A 20,229-nucleotide genomic window follows, 5' to 3' on the forward strand; every position below is an offset into this window, starting at 1 on the left:
CTGCTGCTGTTTTTGGCAGGGGAGGGTGGGTCCCTGAGAGCCGCTGCATGTCCCACGGGCACCTGTGAAAAAGGGGCGGGTGCAGGCACAGATGTGCTGTTAGCCGACCCGTACCCTCGGTGGAGAGCATCCTTGGCAGTGGAAGTGGCCCAGGCTCTGCCCCAATTTCCCAACCGGTGACGACAGCCCTTCCCAGGAACCCGCTCGCCCGCCCGGCTACAGGAAGGGCAGAGCGGGGCATTCCCTTCTCCCACGGCCGCAGCTGGGGACACGTCTGTACCTCGGGGCCGTGGGTGCTCGGGCCGGCAGGCACAGCATGCAGCCCAGCCCCGCACATGGCCCTGCAGCTGTGGACCCGAATCCTCCCAACCCGACCCTGGCTGCTCTGGGACTCATCCAACCCGGCGTGATCCCTCACCGCTGGTTGGAAGAATAAAAATCCACAGACAGGACTTTTTGATGTAGGAGCAGCAGCAGCAACCTCCAGCTCCCACCTCGCACAGCAGGGGATGCTTCCTGAGCCTAAAACAAGCAGCAAGACCTGTGTTCCTCATGTCTTTTTATCGCTTTTATTGACAGAGAGCTTCCAATATTTACATATCCAACATTTATACTTCAGAATTGCACTGGGTTGCTTACACTCAGATTATAAAGTAAAATTATGTACAACTCAATTACAGTCACAGTAGACAGGCAGTAAATTTTGGTGACCGCAGCCATAAGCTACGTCACAGCATTCACAGTAACTTCCATTTGGTTGCGGGGAGATCATTTCAAGCTGATCCCCAAATCAGGTGTTAAATCATTTGGAAAAACCACTCTGGACCATGTAGTGAGAACAATTGTGCTGGGATTAAAATAACAAAACAGAATGCAACACTAAGCTACGAGGCTTTACATTTGTGTTTTGTTCATCTAGTCCCTCACATGGCTTGCGGTAAGAGACATATAAAAATAACCAACAATCTGCAAGTGCTTGTTCTGCACGACTGGCTTCCGAAAAGTGTCTCGCAGTGCCCCAGTGACAGCTGAGCAGGATGGTGCTCTGCTGGGAAGGGAGAACTCTGTGGCTCTATTTGGAACAAGACTGATGGAAATGGCTAATTGTGTTTTTCTCTCTAATTAGATGCATGTTCCTGTTAACAGGAAATTACGGGCAAAAATGCAGAAACAAAAAGTACGTAATAGACACATTGCGAATACTTCCTTTTCCCAACTGTGCGTTATGAGTGGCTCACAGACGGGTCGTTCACCTCTGCATCCAACAACACCCCGAACCTCACGATCTTGCCTTACCAGCAGCTGAAGTCCTAGTGTCTCAGCTGGAGTCAGGCAATAGCTGAATACAAGTTTAAATCCTGTCACAGTTTTGTTTCCCTTATAAATAGGATTCCCAGGAAGCCTCCAAACCTTTACTTCATTTTAGGAGATGCTACATACCCCTGTAGCTTATTAAATGATCATTTAACAGGGCTGAGTAAAGCCAGGAAAGGACACCAAGACCACAGCGTGGGGTTTCTATTGGCCAAACAAAGCAAGGGGACTTTCGCCTGTGTCTTTGGTTTAGCCAAGGTGAGCGAGGTCCCATCACCTGAGCTGTCCTCATGGCACTGCCAAAGCCTGACTCGAGTTGGGGACAGCAGGCTGCCTCACGCGCCCCCATCCACCCTCGCAAACCTGTCCTCGACACAACGATGAGCTAGCTCAGGTTAGACAGGGTGAACGCAAAGTGCACAAAGATGCGGGGGTTTGCGTCCTGTTCCCCACGGAGGAGTAAATTAAGGCTTTGGCTTGATACACATCTGCGCCTACTTTGGGTGCAGCGTCAGAGCAACAGCCGCCCTGTGCAGCCGCCCCCCAGCCCTGCCGCGAGCAGGGCGAGAGACCGAAAACCTGCTTGTCCTCCCTCGGCATCGCAGGCATCCCGGGGCTGAGCTGGGGTCGGGGTGCACAGCATCACCTGAAAAAGCCTTTTAAGTGCAACTTCAGACAGCGATTCCCTGAATCTTTTTGAGCAGAAAGTGAAAAGGTTCACACGCAGCAACTTTCTGATGTTTGGTGGCATCTGCCAAGACACCTGCAAGTTCTGCATTTGGCCCCGACACCACCTGCCTGCGGACAAGCTCCGCTGCCCCCGAGCACCCACCCAGCTGGTTCCTCCTGGGGCTTTCAGCCCACTGAAAGCTTCGGCACTTCGAGAGAAGCACTGAGTCACCGCGGATACAGAAAGGATGTTTCTGCAAGGTGGAAAAGCCTTCACATGATGCAAAGAGTGCCAGGGCAGAGACCTTCAGCTGAATTTTAAAACTCATTTTAGTACATACAGGAAGAGTCAGAATAGTAGTTCTCTGTAATAAGAACTTTGCATTTAATTTTTTTTCCTCTCCAGTAAAATTACTTATCTGTAATGATTGCTATTTGCACAATGGTTCAGACTTGCTTGAAGTAACAGCTACAGCTGCACTTTTGTACGAACATTTTCAGTGCTTTCAGTACCTACAGCTAATACCCTTAATTACATATCCTTTTTGTATCAAACTTAATTTTTTCAAGCATACATCACTCACACGAAGACATTCACCGTTAACCCTCTCAGCAGCGGCAGCACTTTCCACCTCGGGACACTTAAGAAACCCCCGAATCCTGATCAGGACCAGGCATAACATGACCTTAGTGGGGCTGAAAAACCGAACACGTGGAGGTCCCCAAAGTGCCCGATTTTCTTGAGCCTATTCTATTGCAGCGTGAAGGTCTTTGGTGTCATCGCGACTTAACTTGGGGCTATAACTGCACTTGACTTTGATTTCTGGACAGCATTCTCACCTGGGTGGCAGAGCGCTGCCCGTCCCAGCGCAGCCCCGTGCACGAGCTGCTGTGTCCAAAGCAACGTGCAGCTGCTGCAGCCAAAAGCACGAGCGCTTCCCGGCAGGGAGCGGCTGGGTTTTGTCGTCCAAGGTCTGTTGGTTGCTGCTTCAAGGCCAATTTCACAGGAGAGAGCACTAGGATCAGCGTGACCAAGTCCAACAGGTCTACAGGTGCCTCCCTGCTGTGCCCATTCCCTCATCTAGACGTTCATAACCAGCATGGCCAGGAGGAGGGGGAAGATTCCTACAAGAGACAAATAAGAAGCTTAACTCTTCACTCCAAACTTATTCAACTATTTTTTCCCTCCCTGGTCCCCGTTACCTCCCCCTCCCCGTTTTCACAGCAGGATCTTAAAGCAACAAAAATCTCGGTCTGACAACAGACTGTAGCAAGAAGGCTTTTAAGCTTATTTCAAGCAGAACATACAGGAGACAGAAACATAAAGATAGGCAAGAGCGCGGCACAGGGCTTCAGGATCATTACTTACCAACAATGATCAAGTTCGCTCCACCTGGAAAGGAAGCAAGCCAAAACGTGAAACTCAGCACCCATTCAGCACTGTAATTCATCAAACTACACAACGAGCAGTATCTCAAATGAGAACCGATGCACACGGAAGACACAGAACAGGATCCCTGCACAGCCCAACTCCACAGATGTTTTATCTGTTAAAACACAGATGTATTTACCAGGACACATTTCCACCAGCCTGCAAATCCACGTTACAACCATGCTCTTTTGACACTAGATTTTAACTGAAGCTCTTTCAGGAAGCATCAAAGGCTTACTCCTTAGCAGAATTATCTGACCTGAGGATTCACAGAGGAAGAAAAAAAATAGGTATTTTGAAGATAAGAGATAGGTCACCTCTGCATTCAGGAGTGGGCTTGCTCCAGACTCCCTGGTATTGATCTCCTGCCATACACTGAAGAAAGGTCGGTCCAGCAAGGGTGAAGCCATCCTTGCATTTATAAGCTACAGTGGAGCCATGGACAAAGTTTGCGCCCTTTGTGCCGTTGTGCATCCCGTTGGCAATCGTGGGGGGCTCTTCACAGAGAATATCAGGGAGCTGTCCCACAGGAGGAACATCAGCTTTGCATTCAGGAATAGGCTTGCTCCAAACTCCATGGTGTTGATGATCCACTTCACAGTGAATAGAGGCCGCTCCAGCAAGGGTGAAGCCATCCTTGCATTTATAAACTACAACAGAGCCTTGCACAAAGTTTGCGCCCTTTGTGCCGTTGTGCATCCCGTTGGCAATCGTGGGGGGCTCTTCACAGAGAACATCAGGGAGCTGTCCTATGGGAGGAACATCAGGAAGAGTGTCTGAGTGCTGCTCCTAACTGAAAAGGTGAAGAGGTGTACGGGGAGAAGGAGGTGCAGCCAAACGCCGTGCATCTAGCTGCAACTGAAAATACTTTGAGCTTTCTTGCTTGCTACGGGACCTCAGTTACCGCCCGTTAGCCACAACGGCAGGATCTCACCCCACGAAATAAGCCACTGAAGCGCCTAATCAGGCTAGAAGAAATGTTTCAGCCCTTTTTAGCTTCACATAACACTATACACTGATAACTTAGAACACCTGATTTCAGCATTGTATCAAATCGAGTGGACAAAGTTCTAACACACACCATTATCTTCACCTTGCCCTAGTAGCAAGAGAAAGAAAACTTTCCTCCTGTGACTGGGTTTTTTTTTCTATAACTTCTGCTCTTCCCTCCCTCCTTCCCCTTTGTCAGCATAATTTCTGAATTCTCTGTATGAGAATATTGCACCTAAGGCCTCACAGCATGAGTTAGTATTAAAATCATGAATTTTACAGTTGATTGAATTAAGAAGCGCAACTAAGAGCGGCCCACGCCCACCAACAAAGCAGCTACCCCAGCGCAGTTCCAACTATTATCTTAATGGCTCCGTGCAGAGGTTTTTCCCTCTTACTTTCACAGTGTGGAGATGCTGTATCCCAATCAACTCCATCTCCCAATACCACACATTTGGCAGTGGATGATACCTTTAATTCATACCTAAAGAAAGAGGAGTTTAGTACTTTTCCAGAAGACAACCCGGAAAGGGTTCCTCCCCCACCTCCCCACCGCTGCATGCAGGCAAGTTATTACCCAAAACCTGCCCCTGCTCCGAAATGAGATCTGACCACGTCAAAGCCACTAAATAAGAGCACTAATAAGAACCAAACTGAAGCAGTTCACTGCATTACCACGCACACGTGTGCTGCCACACGCTCATCTCACTGAGGACATCATATATGGTTTCACGGGAGACTTGCACTGGGAAACCAGGGAGGGAGGGGGGCGGTGGGTGTTGCTGCCTGTGATCCCTGTCTTCTGACCCCTGAGTCAGACCCTTTCAAGCAGTGATCCACTCACCCAGGATGACAGATGAATGTCACAACTGTCTCAAAGAGGAAATTCTCTGCAATCACATCCCCGTTCTCTATCGTGGGAGGAGTACATTGCTGTCCTGGAGGAAAAGAAAGCGGCGCAGGAATTACTGCAAACCCAGAGATGGGCATGAACCAAATTCCAGACCACGTAGCATCTCAAGTGTGCACAGGTCACTTGTACAGTCAGTCAAGACAGGAGAGGAACAGAAATACTCACGTATACAGAAGTCTGGGTCTGCAGACCAAGTTCTATCACTCAGACAAGTGACAACAGAGGACTTTCCATTTGCTGTAGTATAACCCGGTTTACACCGATACGTCAGCGTAGTTCCAGCAAGAGAGCTGTCACCCACAGCCCTTGTTAACTCAGCGAAAGGGAAGTGTGGAGCAGGACCGCAGTAGACTAACAATTGGAGACAAAAGCAAGGTTAGCTACAGAAGAGTACCCAAAGGGTCTGCAACAACAACAGCGAACGGCACGTTCTGGAGCACACGACATTTTAACCTGGCTGAATGTCAGCATCTGGGATACGGTTTGCATCCAACCCATTTAGCAAACAGCAGCACGTATCATAGTTCGCTTAACCAGAGAAAAGATGGAGAGCGGGTAGCATCTCTGAGGCAGAGATGCTCCATCCCTGACCACCAACCCAACCTACAGAACCTGCAGGACCAGCTGAGCTCAGAAGCCAAACATCCCCAACAGGTCTGGAAGCTGGTGAAGCAAGCCTGTCAGGTGTAGAAGGCAGTTTTCTCTCTCCTTTCTGTGCACTTTCGGATGATTTACAGTTCACAAATAAATAGCTTCAGGTGCAAATATATAACTGGCCTGGGCTGCCATGCCGAGGACCCAGCAGGATGCTCTGCAAGGGCACGGCTACAAGTGCACAGCTTTGGAAGCTGATCTGCCTACAGATGCGCAACATTCAGAAGCTCTTAGACCTACATCAGTGCAATTGCTCAAGGAAATAAATTTGTTTGTACTCACTGGGGTCGCATGTTGGCAGAGGTGGCTTCCAGGTATTGTCTGCTTCACAAGTAACTACACTACTACCATTCAATAAATAGCCAGGATTACACTCAAAGGCCACTGTATTTTCATACGTGTGCTCAGTGCCCAAGCCAGATAACCTTCTCCCATTTTTCACTTCTGGATTTTTACATCTGACCACTGGAAGCAAAGATAAGAAGAATATTTGTTACAAGAAGGAAAAGCCCTGCAGTAACACCAGAGGTATTACGTGAGAAGCTTACTAAGAGAACTGCCATCCTCTCACTCTGGGAGAGGCAGGTCCCAGTGGGGTGTAAGTACTCCGTGAACACAAACGTCCTGGGCATGGGCAGGGCGAGGGAGGCTGGCTGCGGGCTGAAGAATCCATTAAACCAAGCCATGCCTCTGACCACGACTGGGAAGATCACTGCATTCAGCTTTCTGGGAATCATTTTCGATTCGAATCAACCTCCTCATGTTTGGCAGCTGATCAGGAGAGGGATGAGCAACAAAGTCAAAAGGGGGAAAAGAAAACATTTACCTTTGCATTCAGGGGCTGGACTGCTCCATATTCCCTGGAATTCCCCATCCGTCGTACAGTGAATCGTGGCATTTCCAATGAGAGCGAAACCTTTGTTACAGCTGTAAGTTACAGCCATGCCAAAGGTGAAGTCTCTGTCCCTGTTGATGAGCTGCCCGTTCTTGATCTCAGGAGGTGGCAAACAGGGAATAACTGCGTGGGAAAGCAACAGCAAGAAAATGCAAGAACATTTCCATCAAATATGAAACTGAGGTCTAGCTGCTAAAAACAAAACAAAACAGAACAAACCAAAACCCAACCCAAACAACAACAACAACAAAAAAAACCCAAAGAAAAAAGCAGGGAAGCAGCCCTAAAGCAATTATCTCAACCTAAAGTCTGGAATGAGCCTTTACATTCTGAATGTTTTCCAGGTTTTTTTTTTAAATGGATAAATGGTAAAACAGCAAAACAGCATCTATTGTCCAAGAGGAGACACTACAGGAGAGGCCTTCTGGAGACTATAAACAGGGTCTCACCAGGTAGCTCAGGATCCTCACCTGCCAGTGATGGCACTTCCTACCTTCGTTGTGCTAACAAGGATGAGGCCAGAATACCTATTATAGCAGCAAACCATCTAAACTGTCAGCAGCTGATGGTCAAGTCTATCCCACAGGATGCTAAAAAAATCCCAAACAGCACCAACAAAACTCTTAGAATTTATTTCCCCTTTGAAAATTGATATTTTGGATGGGCAGTCATGTCTGAAGGCATCCCAGTCCTGGTCAAGCGCAACTCTTAAACAATTCAGCAACGGTTGCCCGATGGAAAACACAACACGAGTAACGCGGGGTCCGCACCAGCCTGGCAGAAAGCTTGCTGCGTGCCTGGGCTGGGCAATACCAACAAGCAGTCTCAGGAGCTGCTTTTCTCGTAGATCTGATGATGAGCTGCTGCCAACATCCACAGATCCTCCTTAGTATTTAATCTTTACTCCCAGCTCCAGCCAGAGTGCTTGTTTGGAGGAGAGGTAAGGAGTCAGTCTCATTAAAGGCTAATGTAATTTGCATCAAGTGCCAAAAAGAGAGTATCCACCTGCCGCTCCCCAAACTACCAGATATATTGTAGTAGCTTTGAGGAAGAGATGTACACAAAACGTTTAAGGTCTGCTTACTGGCACAGTATGGAGTGTTATCCCAAGAAACTTCATTGTTTTTAAGTTCGCATCGCGCGGACTGCTTCCCAACTAATCGGTACCTAAAAAAAGAAAAGGTTGAATCTCTTGTTACAAGGTGGAAAAAACACCTGTGAAACTCAGAAAGTTGTACGGCTTCTAATGGTATTCTCTGGGGAATTTTCCCTAGGGGAAAATCAGCTAGCCCTCCTATAAAATATAATTTTCTCAATACCTAAAGAAATGCAATATATGATGCAGTTAGAGGAAACTTAATACTTGCAGCGGATAGACACAAGCTCACAGGAGCATGAGCAAGACGGCCTCCCCACCCTGAGGCTGTTCAGTGGTAGATCCAAACAGAAACCTATTTTCTGAGCAGAGCTAGGTGTGACTGATGTACCCTACCCGCTCTCTTTCCCTCTCGCCCCGCTCCCGGCATCGCCCCGCAACCCTCTTTTCCCAAGACCCCTTAGCTCAGACCCCATCGCACAACAGCAAATGCTGAATTACTAACGAGCACCGACAGGAAAGGAACAAAATTCTTTGCAAAGCAGCCAGAAAGCAGTCTGCAAAGTCCACGCTCTCATGTCCAGAAGATAATCTGGACAGCAAGAGCAGGAGGGAGCCTGGTCCCCATGGCTCCCCACTCCCAACACCTCCCGCCGTGCCCGTGCTTGCCAGGGAAACGGCCTCCTGACGTTAAAGGTCTCCGAGTCTCCCGCGGGCGCTGTCTCCTCAGCTCCATCGACTCACCAGGAGCCTGGGCCAGCACTTACCCAACATTACAGGTGTAGGTTATCGTCGCCCCAAACAGGAGGTCGGTCGTGTAGTGAAAGATGCCATTCGCAATGTCCGGTGGACCGCACGACTTTCCTGGAAGGACAAGTGATCAGCATTAGCTTTATTTTACAGCATAATAGTGAAACGCAGGTGGCAGTGCTGTTCAGCATCGTTACAGACTAACTGGCCATTTATTCGGCACTTCACTTCCCTCATAAGCAAGTAGCAGCGCCTTCAGAAAAGATATAAGATCCACATTAACTGCTGAGGAACTGAAAGTTAAAACACAAATAAAAAGCAAATAAATAGCTAAGGACAAATAGAAAAATCCAAGGTTCGTATGGTTAATGAGAAAAGAAACTGATAAAGAGAGCAGTGGGCTCAGGGTCTCCGTTTGTAGGGAGACAGCGCGGAGGAGAAGGGGACAAGGAGGGACCCGCTGACCACCCTACAGCCAGTACAGGTGCATTACCACGGGGACAGCAGGCTCCCACAGCCTTTTGCACACCATACCTTGTTTCTGTGCGAATATATTATAGCATTTACAGTATATCACCAGATGGTAAAGTAATTAAGAAGGGCACAGATCATCTCCCAGAGATTAATGTTTCTAAGCAGAAAGGGCAACCCCAGGCAGGCACGCAGGCTGAGCGCTTGTTCTCAACTGTCCTAAAAACAGTAACGTGGGGAGCACTCCCCCCTCTCAACTGCGCTGAACCGTCAGCAGGGTCTGGGGTGCAGCAGGGATGCACACACACACCCCCACACCCCCTAAATCCCAGGAGCCCGCGAACGGGGGAACCCACCGATGCAGAAGTCGGAGTCTGACGACCAGTTGGAGTAGGAGAGGCAGGTGACGCGGGGCAACTTGTCCCTGGCCATCGTGTACCCCGGGCGGCACTTGTAATTCAGCACGGTCCCCACGGCGTAGGACTCCTTCAAGGGCACGGGGGCCTCCGCAAAGTCAAACCTCGGCGGCCACCCGCAGTCACCTGCCGGCATGGGGGGGGCGGATGATGGCGGGGGCTCCCCTCAGCCCTTCCCCACGCAGCCCCAGCCCCACGCCGCCCAGGCCCTCTTTCCCACGCGGACCCACCCCCACGCAGCCCCTCTCCCCCCCGTGGCCCCGCTCACCCCACACGCCGGGCAGCGCCAGCAGCACCGCGCAGAACCAGCGCAGCGCCATGGCCGCTCCCGGGGCCGGTACCGCGCAGGGATGCGCAGCGCAGCGCAGAGCGCGGCAGCACGGCCCTTTCCGGGGCGGGCGGGGAAACGGGGCCGTTCTCGGACTCTCGTTGTCGCTGCAGCAAAACGCGGCGGGGCAGGTTTCCAGCTATGGAGGGAAACGGGGGCTTTGGGTCCGCTGAGCCCCACGGGGCTGCGGGACGGTCCCCCCCCACACACCCCGCGGTGGTCAGCGGGCGCGGTGGTTCCCACGGCGCGGTGGTTCCCACGGCGCGGTGGCTTTGTCCTTTGCGGTGTACGAAACGATGCCGCCTACCACCCGGGAAAGAGGAAAACGCAGGCGGCCAGCGCTGGGGTCGGGTCTTTCTCCCGGATCTCGCCCGTGGCCTCTCCTGTCCGCCCTCTCGCCGGGGCTGAGCCCATCCGGTGACACGGGGGATGAGTCATCCAGCAACGTGCATCATTTAATCTAAGCAATGCTGTGAATGCATGGGAGTGCCTGCCTTGCGAGGGACGCTTGTTCTTAGTTGGTCCACCTCATCGCCCTACCCTTGGTCCTCAGGCTCAAGGGCAGCTGGAGGCCGCCCCAGGCTCTTCCCTTGAAGAGCGCTTGTCCTAGTGGCACGCTGCGTTGTGCCATGCCTACACCCTTCTCTTCATTTGCTGGGCATGAGCAGCTGCTTAGATAATCGCCGCTGTTGTTGCGCTATTGTCCATAGCAGCGTGCCTGGCCTTTCCTGGGAACCACGATGACGAAAGCAAGGCACCGCTGCTAGAGCAGAGTCCGTTTCCACCCCGGGCAGTACCAGGGCAGTATCGGGGAAGGTGTGTACTGCTCTCCAGGTATAACCTTCCCTCGGCTGACCCCGAGTATTCCTGCACAGGTCATATTCTCTACCCAAAAAAAAAAAAAAAAGCCAGGCCACAGCTCCAGCAAAGGCGTTCAGAGGATTAAACTCAGTGCTCCCCCCTTGGTGTTCGCTGGCTTCCACTCCTTGTTTTGTTTTGACACAGGGACTAAATTATTGGTAATAATACAGAATGCGGGGGTACCTCTTGGCACCCCTGGAACAGTCCCTGCTGCCTCCGGCCCCGCATGCAAAAGGATGATCAAAAGGGGACAAGTGAGGGACAGCAAGCCAGGGCACGGGGCAGCTCAGGTGTTCAGGTAGTCATCGCCTCTCCCTCCTCCAAGCAGTATCAGGATTGTAGCCTTCAGCACAAGCCCACGGAAACGTGCTGCATCCCAGTTCGATAACAACTACAATAGCAGAATCAGGTAACTGCGCGGCCCCTTTCTGCCCTACCTGTGGCACTGCCTGTCTCTTGCCAGAGCACCAATAAACAGAGTCTCTTGGCAAACACCTGTAAAGCAGAAGGGCAATTTTTACAGCTTCTGTATTATTACCGATAATTTAGTCCCTGTGTCAAAACAAAACAAGGAGTGGAAGCCAGCGAACACCAAGGGGGAAGCACTGAGTTTAATCCTCTGAACTCCTTGCTGGAGCTGTGGCCTGGCTTTTTTTTTTTTTTTTGGGTAGAGAATATGACCCGTGCAGGAATACTCGGGGTCAGCCGAGGGAAGGTTATACCTGGAGAGCAGTACACACCTTCCCCGATACTGCCCTGGAACTGCCCGGGGTGGAAACGGACTCTGCTCTAGCAGCGGTGCCTTGCTTTCGTCATCGTGGTTCCCAGGAAAGGCCAGGCACGCTGCTATGGACAATAGCGCAACAACAGCGGCGATTATCTAAGCAGCTGCTCACGCCCAGCAAAGAATGAGACTACAAAACCATTTAAAGTGCTCTACGAGAAGGTTTGATTAATAAATATGAAAAAGAATCAAACACGCACTCAAGGATACCAGTATTGCTTATTTTATATTCCTTATATTTACAAAACAGTTTTACCATAGATACTGCAAATTTTGCACTCGTACCTGCATACTAGTAAAGGAACCTCAGTTAAAAAGTAGTTTAAAAAATACAAGTAAATCTTGCAAGAATGTGCAAAGAGGGTGTTTACTATGAAATTATTTTCCTAGTGGAAAGAAACATTTATTGAAGTTTAAAAGCCCCACTTTAAGAGCTGCAAAAATTGTTTTTTCATACTAAAACAAACAAAAAAGTAGGCATTAAACCAACGTGGAACTGAATTTGTAGTATGTTTGATTTTCCTGCTTGTTTACAAAGAAATTCTTGATTGCGAAGTCAGACACTTAACTTCAAGTTGCCTTATTGCACTTTGAGCTTCATCCCTGGTGACGTCAGGAGTTAGTGTAGCAACTCTTCCTTCTCTCCAACCAGTTTCGTGCTGCTTAGGCCGTTACAGCCGCCGGCGTTTATCCTGCAACAGGGAAAGGAGGAGGTAATTAGGGTTAGATGCTGCGTGCTGCAGCCCCCGGGGCTTTGGGAGCAATGCCCTTTGCAGCGGCTGGTTTGTGGCACCTGGGCCCCCAGCCGCCGTGACCCCGAGGGCGTTTCGGGTGCCCCCGCGCAGGTCCCTACCGTCGGGCGCCTGGCGCCAGGGCTGGCACAGGTGCATGTGGGTGGGCGCCGCGCAGACGGGGCAGACGTGGCAGCCGGGGGTGCGGTGGGGGACGAGGTGAGCCAGGGTGCCCTCCCCGGCCAGGGGACACACGGGGCAGCCCGCCGTGTCGCTGTGGATGAGGGAGAGGTGCAGCCGGTCGGCGCAGGGAGGGCAGACGGCACTCTGCGGGCTGTGGAGAGAGGGCAAGGGTGCGCCCCGACGGGTTCGTGTTGGAAACTGCTCCTCGCCAAGCCACACCGCACAGGCTCCGGCACCCACAAAAGGTAGTTTCATTAACAATTTCAAAGATATTAACTTTTTAAACTCAAACAAGTAGCGATCCATGAGTGCAGAACAGAAACGGCTCCTCCAGGGTTACGGCTAAGAGCAAGTGGAACAAGCGCTTGCAGGAACAGCATGAAATAAACGATTGGTAAAAAGAAGTTCATACTTACAAAAGCTAAAGCATGCGGATGCACACCTCAAACCACGTTTATTTTAACTAAATGTTTATCTGAATTTGCCTCTGTCAGTGATGACTCACTCCGTTAAGGAAGCTTTGTGGTCCTGAGAGAGCACAAGACTCGTACAGGCGAGTGTCAAAAAATAAACCGAGCGTACAGCATCACTTTGCTCACCTCATCGCTGCTCTGCCCCAAACAAACTAACCGTGCCTAGAGGTGGAAAAAGCACCTGCAGCGACATGAACAGAAGGCTCACGCTGCAGGGTCTCTGACAGCTCTCAGGCTCTTTGCTGCTGGACCAGAACCAAAGCTCCATCACGGGCCAAAGAAGACAAGAGGCCGAGCCAAGCGAGGACAGCTGAGGAGCACAAGTTGATTCAGAGATGCCCAAGGAAACCGTAGAAGCATTGCCCAAATAAACCTCACACCGGTTTCACACCTCTCTCAGCTTGCAAGCCAGCACCACACTTTTATCCTGATACAGAGCTCTAAGCAAGCAGAACCAATATTTACGCAGCCCCATCATTTTTTTTATTTTAAATTAAGTGGTTAACTCGCAGTTTTGAGGACGTTTGGTGCACACCGCAGTGCCTGCTGCTGCAAGGAGCCGCCTGCACCGGCTGCATCGCACTCACCCCTCGTCCTGCCGGTGGGGCCCCCCCGGCCGCTCCCTGGGTGCCGCAGGACGGCTTTCGCACTGGCCAAGGTGGGTGCGCAGCCAGCTTTCACAGATGGGACAGATGTGATGGTTGCTGTGGAGAAGCACCGTTGAGGACATGCATTAAAGTCTCTCTAGGGGGACTCAAAAATCTCCCGTGAATTTTGGCACCTCCAGCTTGCCTGGTACTGAGGAACCGGCCCAAGCAGGATGAAAACCTGCCGCGGGCTGTGGACGCAACGGGGAATTAGCTCTATCGCACACCTCCCTTGCTTTGCTAAAACGTGTGAGATGTTTGCCCAAGAGCTCCTTTGTTTTAGGGGAAAAAAGCAGAGAAATGGGAATAAATACCCTTATTTTCTCCTCAAACTGAATAAATACAGTTCTACTCTACTCTGAAATTATTTTTATTCAAGCCTACCGTGGCATCTGTGTATTTTTAAGTGGGAGACAGACCTTTCGTGGTCCACGGGCTGCTCTGCCTCGCTCCGCTCCGGAACAGCTTCTCCTGCGCCGTCACCCCTCAGCGCATCCGCAGCTTTGGCCGGAGAGCTGAACCCAGAGAGGGAGAGATGACGGCCTGACTCCACCTGAACGCATGGCTTTCTGCGAATGACTGCTGCCCTACGGAACCACTTTTTTCTAAATAGCAAATACTTTCTAAAGCTAATATTGGACTTAAAGGAACCAAGGGAATTTGATATGCAAAGTCTGCTCTTTCCATGTACAGATGCTTTTCCCCCGCAAGAAGCGCCCCTTTCCCCCCCCTTTTGTTTTACACGGACCCGTGCAAGGGGAGCAGAAGCAAGTGCCCGGTCAACCGCGGTACCTCATGCCTGCAGGGCTTCGGCTCTCCTCGCCGCTGATGCTGGGGACCGAGTAGGTGCGTGGTGTGCCGGGCTGGGCACGCAGCCAGTCCTCGCAGGTGGCACAGCCACGGTGCGCGGGGTCGGCGCGGGGGGCCAGGGCGGCGTGCAGCCGCTCCTCGCAGGTGGGACACACGTGGCAACTCGTTGTGTGGCTGCGGATGAGAAAGATGGGGGGGGGGGAATCCCTCCTGCCGAGCCTCAAGAGCAGCTGGCGAACACCAAACCCTCCCGTGAAGCAGCCGCCGCCTCTCCGGCGAGCAGCGTGTCATCGCTGAGGTTTTGGCGTTTTAGAGTCAAAAACTGCATAAAGGTGCGCCGTGCCGGTGCGGTCAGGCAGCGCAAGGTTTGTAGCTAGAAATAACACGGTGAGATCCGTGGGTGTAGTTGGAAGAGTGGCACAAGGTTTTGGGCAGATGAACAAGCAAACCTACCAAAAATAGGAATGCCACGGCCCGGGCTGCTTCTCGTCATCCGTTATCTTTGGGTGTATCGCTGGATCCCTTCCCTTCGCCTCCTGCTTTTGTAAATGCATATTATAAGAGCTGAAGAGACAGAAAGGAGAAAATTTAGTGACCAAACTTAGCAACATGGAAAGATAGTACTAACCATGCAAATGTAGACTGAAGGTAATTGCTGTCATTCAGAGCTTAAAAAGAAATACCCCGTTATCCTTAGGGAAAGTTCTGACTGATGAGGGGCAGCTTAGGCTTACTTACTGTTTTTTGTTGTCTTTGCATCTTATGATGATCCAAGCTAGAATTCCAGGGATTACAAGGAGAACTAACAAACAAAGAAGCAAAGAAAAATTAAAAAATAAACCACAAACTTGGTATGTAATTTAAGCAAAATACTGCGGTTTGGTAAAAGAATGGCAGCAAAATTCTCTGCTCTGGGGCTGCCTGTTACCACCCAGAGCCAGAATAACGCAAACCCCCTCTTGTGTCCCTGAACACAGCACAGAAACCACTAAGCGTGGTGCCAGGCTGATCTTCCTAAAGGTGGGAGCCTCATTTATCTAGTGCTTTTATGGACAGCACCTGTTTATTTTGTATTTTAAACCTACTCCCAATTTTTAGTACCTGATCTCTTTTGCAACAAGGACGTTCCAAAAGCTTCACCAATCTCTTATCTTTCAATACCTGCCAAGACCTTTTAAAGCAACTTTATCAATTAAAGAGTGACAGGACGTACAGGTTTTGGTTGGCTTCTTACACTGGTGGCTTGGCTTCTTTCATTTCACCCCCAGTTGATTTAACATTTTATACTAAGACACAGACAATCCATCCAGTTGCTTGCAATGCTGCTGCATTACCCCACGGCAGGGAAACCCCTGAATCCCGGCCAGAGCCACTCGGTAAAATGAATAAACCAAAACCACTGACTCCAGGGATTTAACTGCAAATAACAGCTTTGCATTAGGAAAGTATATTTTCAATTTTCAACTACTTACCAATGCAACTAGGGATGAGGATACTTGCTAGAGAAGAAAATAATGAAATTGATGTTAAAAAACCAAAGCCAACAATGCTGATAACTAAACAGGGAAGTTTCTTAACCTATGCCCACGGAACATTATTCAAACCCAGATAACCCTAACACTGCTGAGAAGACAAAATGCTGTAAAACAATCTCTCGTTAACTACTACACACATCATTATGCTCTTCTTGAGGCCCTCACCCCACCTCTCTCCACTGAGGGAGCTGAGGTCTGTAGCTCCAGCTACCTCCACCCTCAGCAACGTCCAGATACAGCCAAGATAACGTCAGTGGTTTCTACCGAGATGCTCAGCTGCACGGAAGGAGATTCAAGCATCAAAAATCCTACCGTGTATCACGTCAGCTAAGGACTCGCTCAGCTGGGAGTACAGGGAAAAGGGGATTAGACCAGGGAGCAAGCCTGTGCAAACCCCTTAGAAACTGGAAGATGGACCCACCAAAAGAAATGAAGGCGGCACAATGACAGCAGAAAACCAACAGCACGGGGAGTCACAGGCACCCAACGTGGGTGCAAAACCAGCAATTAAAGTGGCCCTGAGGCAGAAAGCCTCTCCTGAACTCTTACCTAGCCAGTGAAGTTTCTCTGGTCTCTTCTCTTCTGAGGGTTCAGTTTGGTTTGTTGGTGCTGTAGTGAGAATAACTATAGAGAGAAACAATCCAGGAAAACCAGTCAAAATTAATTTTATATCATTCTCCATTTATACACAACATATACAATACTTCAGTGAGGAGTAAATGTAGCATGGGCAGGTGACTTGTGCATCCCTTTCCAAGAGAAGGAAATTAGGACTAATTAACTGCACAGCAAGAAAAACTTTGAGAATGGGATGATTATCCAGCAGCGCTCACCCTTGCATTTGGGAGGGGATCCGCTCCAGACACCATTGATCCCGTCCTCTGTTGTACAATGAAGAGTTTCATTTCCCACTAGCTGGAGCCCAGGGTCACACATGTACATCACGACTGAGCTGTACATGAACTCCTCCGTACCGTTGCCATTGTGCTTCCCATCAGCGATAGCTGGAGGTGGAGGACAGGAAATAGCTGGGGGAGAAAAAGGAAAGAGTTCAGGAGGTGACTGACCCCTGGGATGCTCTTCTCCGTGATGTGAAGAGAGGAAAACCCAAGGGCCGCTTGCACACAGGCTCACATTGCACCAGCGGCAGGAGCAGGGGCTGAAACGGGAGCGCTGGGCACCCTCTCGGCATGCGGTTACTTTTAGGTGCCTCCCAGCCTGCTGTCCCGCGTACACAGGGGCAGTGGCAGCCCGCAGGGACCCCGAGGCTGCTGGGTTGCTCATTTATGTCGGTCTTCCACGTGCAGAAGGCACCAGCGATGCTACTGGCTAGTCCCTGCTTTCATCAGGCCAGCCGGCTCCCTTCCAGAGATGCTTTCCTGACTTCATTTAGTCAAATCCACACACGATTCAGTACTTCTGAGTTGGAATATTTGGTATTTCCAGTCAAGCGCTGGACAACCTCACTTACCCTGACAAGCTGGAATATGACTCCAGGCAACTCCATCTCCCTTTTGGAAACACCAGATGAGAGATGACTCGCCCTTTAACGTGTACCTGCAGGGGTAGAAGGCACATCCCCAAATCAGTTTGCTGTCACCGACCGAGAACATGTCACCCCACAGAGATGCCGAGGACTCGGCAGACAGAGCCCCTTGTCCCGGCTCGCACACCAGTGACTCTGGCCAGGCAACTGGGATGCGGTGGGCAGCTGGCTTCACACTCACCCACGGTTACAAACTACATCTGCTTTCATACCGAACAGGTAACCATTTGTAACGACTTTGCCGTGTTGTGGATTTGTTGGAATACCGCAAGATTTCCCTAAAAAAGAAAGAGTAAGATCATCAAGGATGGGAAAAGCCGCACAGACATACTTTTCATGACAGCATCACAGCAACGTCAAACCAGACATTTGATGGTATTTCATGCTAAACATAATTAAAGAAAAAGCAATCCTAAAATACAAACGAGATGTGGCATTCAAAACAGTGCTGCGGATGCAGCTGTGGGAGGATGTTGGAAAAAATGAAGCGACATGGGGACACTCACTCCGACATAGCTCGGGAACTTCTGACCACGTTAAATTGTCAAGGCAAGTGCTGGTGGGGAACTGGTCTGTGGTGTTCTCGTAGCCTGGGCGACAAATATACTTCACAGTGACACCAACAGCATAAAAATTCTGTGTTTGGTCTTCTTCTGATATTTTGGCAAAAACCACACGTGGCGGGCTGGAACAGCTACCTAGCGACAATGAAGACAACCAAAGCGTACAGTTACAACGCAAAAATAACAATATTTTGCATTCAACTATGTATAAACGTAAATCCAAGTGACAATGCACAAGCCTCCCTAAGAATATGGATACCACAAATATTTTTAAGAAGGTGACTGGTAATTTGTGTAATTCAGACATATTCCTAGATGACTATTTAATGGAAAAAGATTTAAAATGTTAAAATTTGCCCTCTTTCAGGAGTTCACAAGCACAGTGCTTACTTCCCTTGCCAGTTCCACCCATGAAGCGTTTGAGGTGGGGAAGTGCAGCCACTTCCCACTGCGGAGGTTTGCAAATGCCCGATGCCAAACCTTCCCTCTTAGTTAACTCTCACATCACCAGTCAGCTGTACCAGCGCTTCACCGCTATAGTTCTGCCCCTCTTTTCTCTGCTGCCCCAAGCTATTCATCTATTTTTATTAACACGCAAGCGCCAGCACGTGGCTCCAACGGACTAAGCAAACTTAGGAAGAAGGAACAGTAAGAGATTCTCTGACCAGCAACTCGATCGTGTGTCACTTCGGATGGGGAAACCCTCGAAACAGCAATTGCTAAAGCAGTAAATGTTTTCACAAGCATCATGCATCTCTAAGCAACTTGTTTCAGAGACAGTGAAATACTTACGGCCACAAAACTCCGGGAGGTTGGACCACTGGGAGTTTGCAAGGCACTGTATCGTGTCTGACATCAAGGGGCGTTTGACATAACCCGTAAGGCACCTGTACGTTACTTTGGAGTCGACACTGAAGCTTTCCTTATGTTTAGTGTCCTCTGGGGGCTCCGCGTGGTTTATAGGTGGCAACGGCCCACAGTCACCTGTAGTAAAATCAAACCGGATTTAGCGGGGCTTCTCCTAAAGCTCCCAGAGCAGGGCACAGCGCAAAAGCCCACGCACGCACGAGTCCACGGGAGAGCACGGCACACGCACCCACACGGAACACACCCACGCACGGAGCACGCGCCCAATCACCCCCAGCCCTTCCCGTGGGCTCACCCCACGCTGCGGGTGGCAGCAGTAGCAGCAGCAGCAGCAGCAGAGCGGGCAGGAGCGAGCGGCAGCGCCCGGAGCCCATCGCTGCCGCGGGGCGCCAGGAACCGGGAGCGGGGAGCGGGGCGGGCAGCAGAGCCCCACCCGGCCCGGCCCCGCCCGGGGGGTGCGCAGCCGGGGGCTCCCTGCCTCCACCGGGGAGGGCTTGCTCAAGAGCACGCGTGGGCAGAGGGAGGAGGCAGCTGCCGGCAGCACCCTCAGCTGTGGGATGTGAGGCCAAAACCGGTGCCGCTCCCAAGTGCGGAACCCCCGCCTGCCTCACGTCCGCTCCCTGCGGTCTCATCTCTGGGAAATTTTCCGATTACAGCCTTATCTGTGGCTGGAAGCGGGAATGGGTTTGAAGCACGCCCTTCTTCTCGGGTCTGCTCCAAGAGGCGCGCTCGGCAGCCAGAGGATTCTCCAGCCACCTGCTGCCTCAGCATCTCCTTCAAATCATTTCTCTGTGCCTTCCCATAAAGACACCCCTCTACCGAAGCTATCAAGTGCCAGAGGAAAAGAAAAAGAAAAAAAAAAAAAAAAAAGGCAGCACCTGGCTCTTTGCCAGCTCCAGCTGTGAACGCTGCAGTGGGCCCCGAAGCTGGGAGGGGTGGAGAAGGACCCATTCATCCCCCAGCACTGGCTCTGCTGCATCCAGGGACGAGAGCTTCACCTTCATCGGTGCCTCCTGCCCTCTCCGACAGCGTCTGGCCCAGGGAGCCCAGAACAACGCAGTTTGGCAGCACCAGCCCCCCAAACTGTCGAGACATCACCTGCCTGTCCCTAGGAAGAGACCTCAGCAAAGAGGGGTTTTCCTACAAGAAGAGAAGAGAGGGCTTTCCTCCAGCCCAAGGGGTGCGCGGGAACCCAGAGGGCTGTAAATCAGCCCCGCTTTGAAGGTGCTAATTGAGCTGTTTCTGTTAACACCTGTACACAAACCAACAGCGCGGGGATACCAGCATTTCCACTGTAACCC

The 20,229-nt window shown here is 50.7% G+C and overlaps 2 protein-coding genes across 4 annotated transcripts; both read right to left on the reverse strand.

Moving 5' to 3' along the window:
* Nucleotides 1–552: 552 nt before the first annotated feature.
* Nucleotides 553–10,630, reverse strand: LOC129196338 (complement receptor type 1-like). Its single transcript, XM_054803675.1, has 13 exons — nucleotides 10,236–10,630; nucleotides 9,869–10,067; nucleotides 9,541–9,726; nucleotides 8,731–8,827; nucleotides 7,952–8,034; nucleotides 6,799–6,990; nucleotides 6,255–6,437; nucleotides 5,484–5,669; nucleotides 5,250–5,343; nucleotides 4,804–4,889; nucleotides 3,733–4,164; nucleotides 3,353–3,376; nucleotides 553–3,108 (listed from the first exon to the last, which is right to left on the reverse strand). Exons 2-13 carry the CDS (start codon nucleotides 9,918–9,920, stop codon nucleotides 3,065–3,067), a joined length of 1,659 nt encoding a protein of 552 aa, XP_054659650.1. The 5' UTR covers nucleotides 9,921–10,067; nucleotides 10,236–10,630; the 3' UTR covers nucleotides 553–3,064.
* A 1,150-nt stretch (nucleotides 10,631–11,780) lies between these two features.
* Nucleotides 11,781–19,638, reverse strand: LOC129196337 (membrane cofactor protein-like). 3 transcript variants are annotated; one of them, XM_054803671.1, is made up of 15 exons: nucleotides 19,224–19,632; nucleotides 18,854–19,045; nucleotides 18,005–18,196; nucleotides 17,680–17,776; nucleotides 17,424–17,509; nucleotides 16,786–16,980; nucleotides 16,502–16,576; nucleotides 15,890–15,916; nucleotides 15,156–15,219; nucleotides 14,871–14,981; nucleotides 14,400–14,591; nucleotides 14,027–14,122; nucleotides 13,548–13,664; nucleotides 12,427–12,638; nucleotides 11,781–12,265 (listed from the first exon to the last, which is right to left on the reverse strand). In XM_054803671.1, exons 1-15 carry the CDS (start codon nucleotides 19,558–19,560, stop codon nucleotides 12,261–12,263), a joined length of 1,998 nt encoding a protein of 665 aa, XP_054659646.1. In that variant the 5' UTR covers nucleotides 19,561–19,632; the 3' UTR covers nucleotides 11,781–12,260. The 3 variants fall into 3 exon arrangements, with proteins under 3 accessions (XP_054659646.1, XP_054659647.1, XP_054659648.1); XM_054803672.1 differs by lacking the exon at nucleotides 14,027–14,122 and having other exon boundaries at nucleotides 19,224–19,638; XM_054803673.1 differs by lacking the exons at nucleotides 11,781–12,265; nucleotides 12,427–12,638 and adding an exon at nucleotides 12,645–12,851 and having other exon boundaries at nucleotides 19,224–19,638.
* Between the last annotated feature and the right edge of the window lie 591 nt (nucleotides 19,639–20,229).

Source organism: Grus americana, chromosome 25 (assembly GCF_028858705.1).
Source record: "Grus americana isolate bGruAme1 chromosome 25, bGruAme1.mat, whole genome shotgun sequence".
Classification (NCBI taxonomy): Eukaryota; Metazoa; Chordata; class Aves; order Gruiformes; family Gruidae; genus Grus; species Grus americana.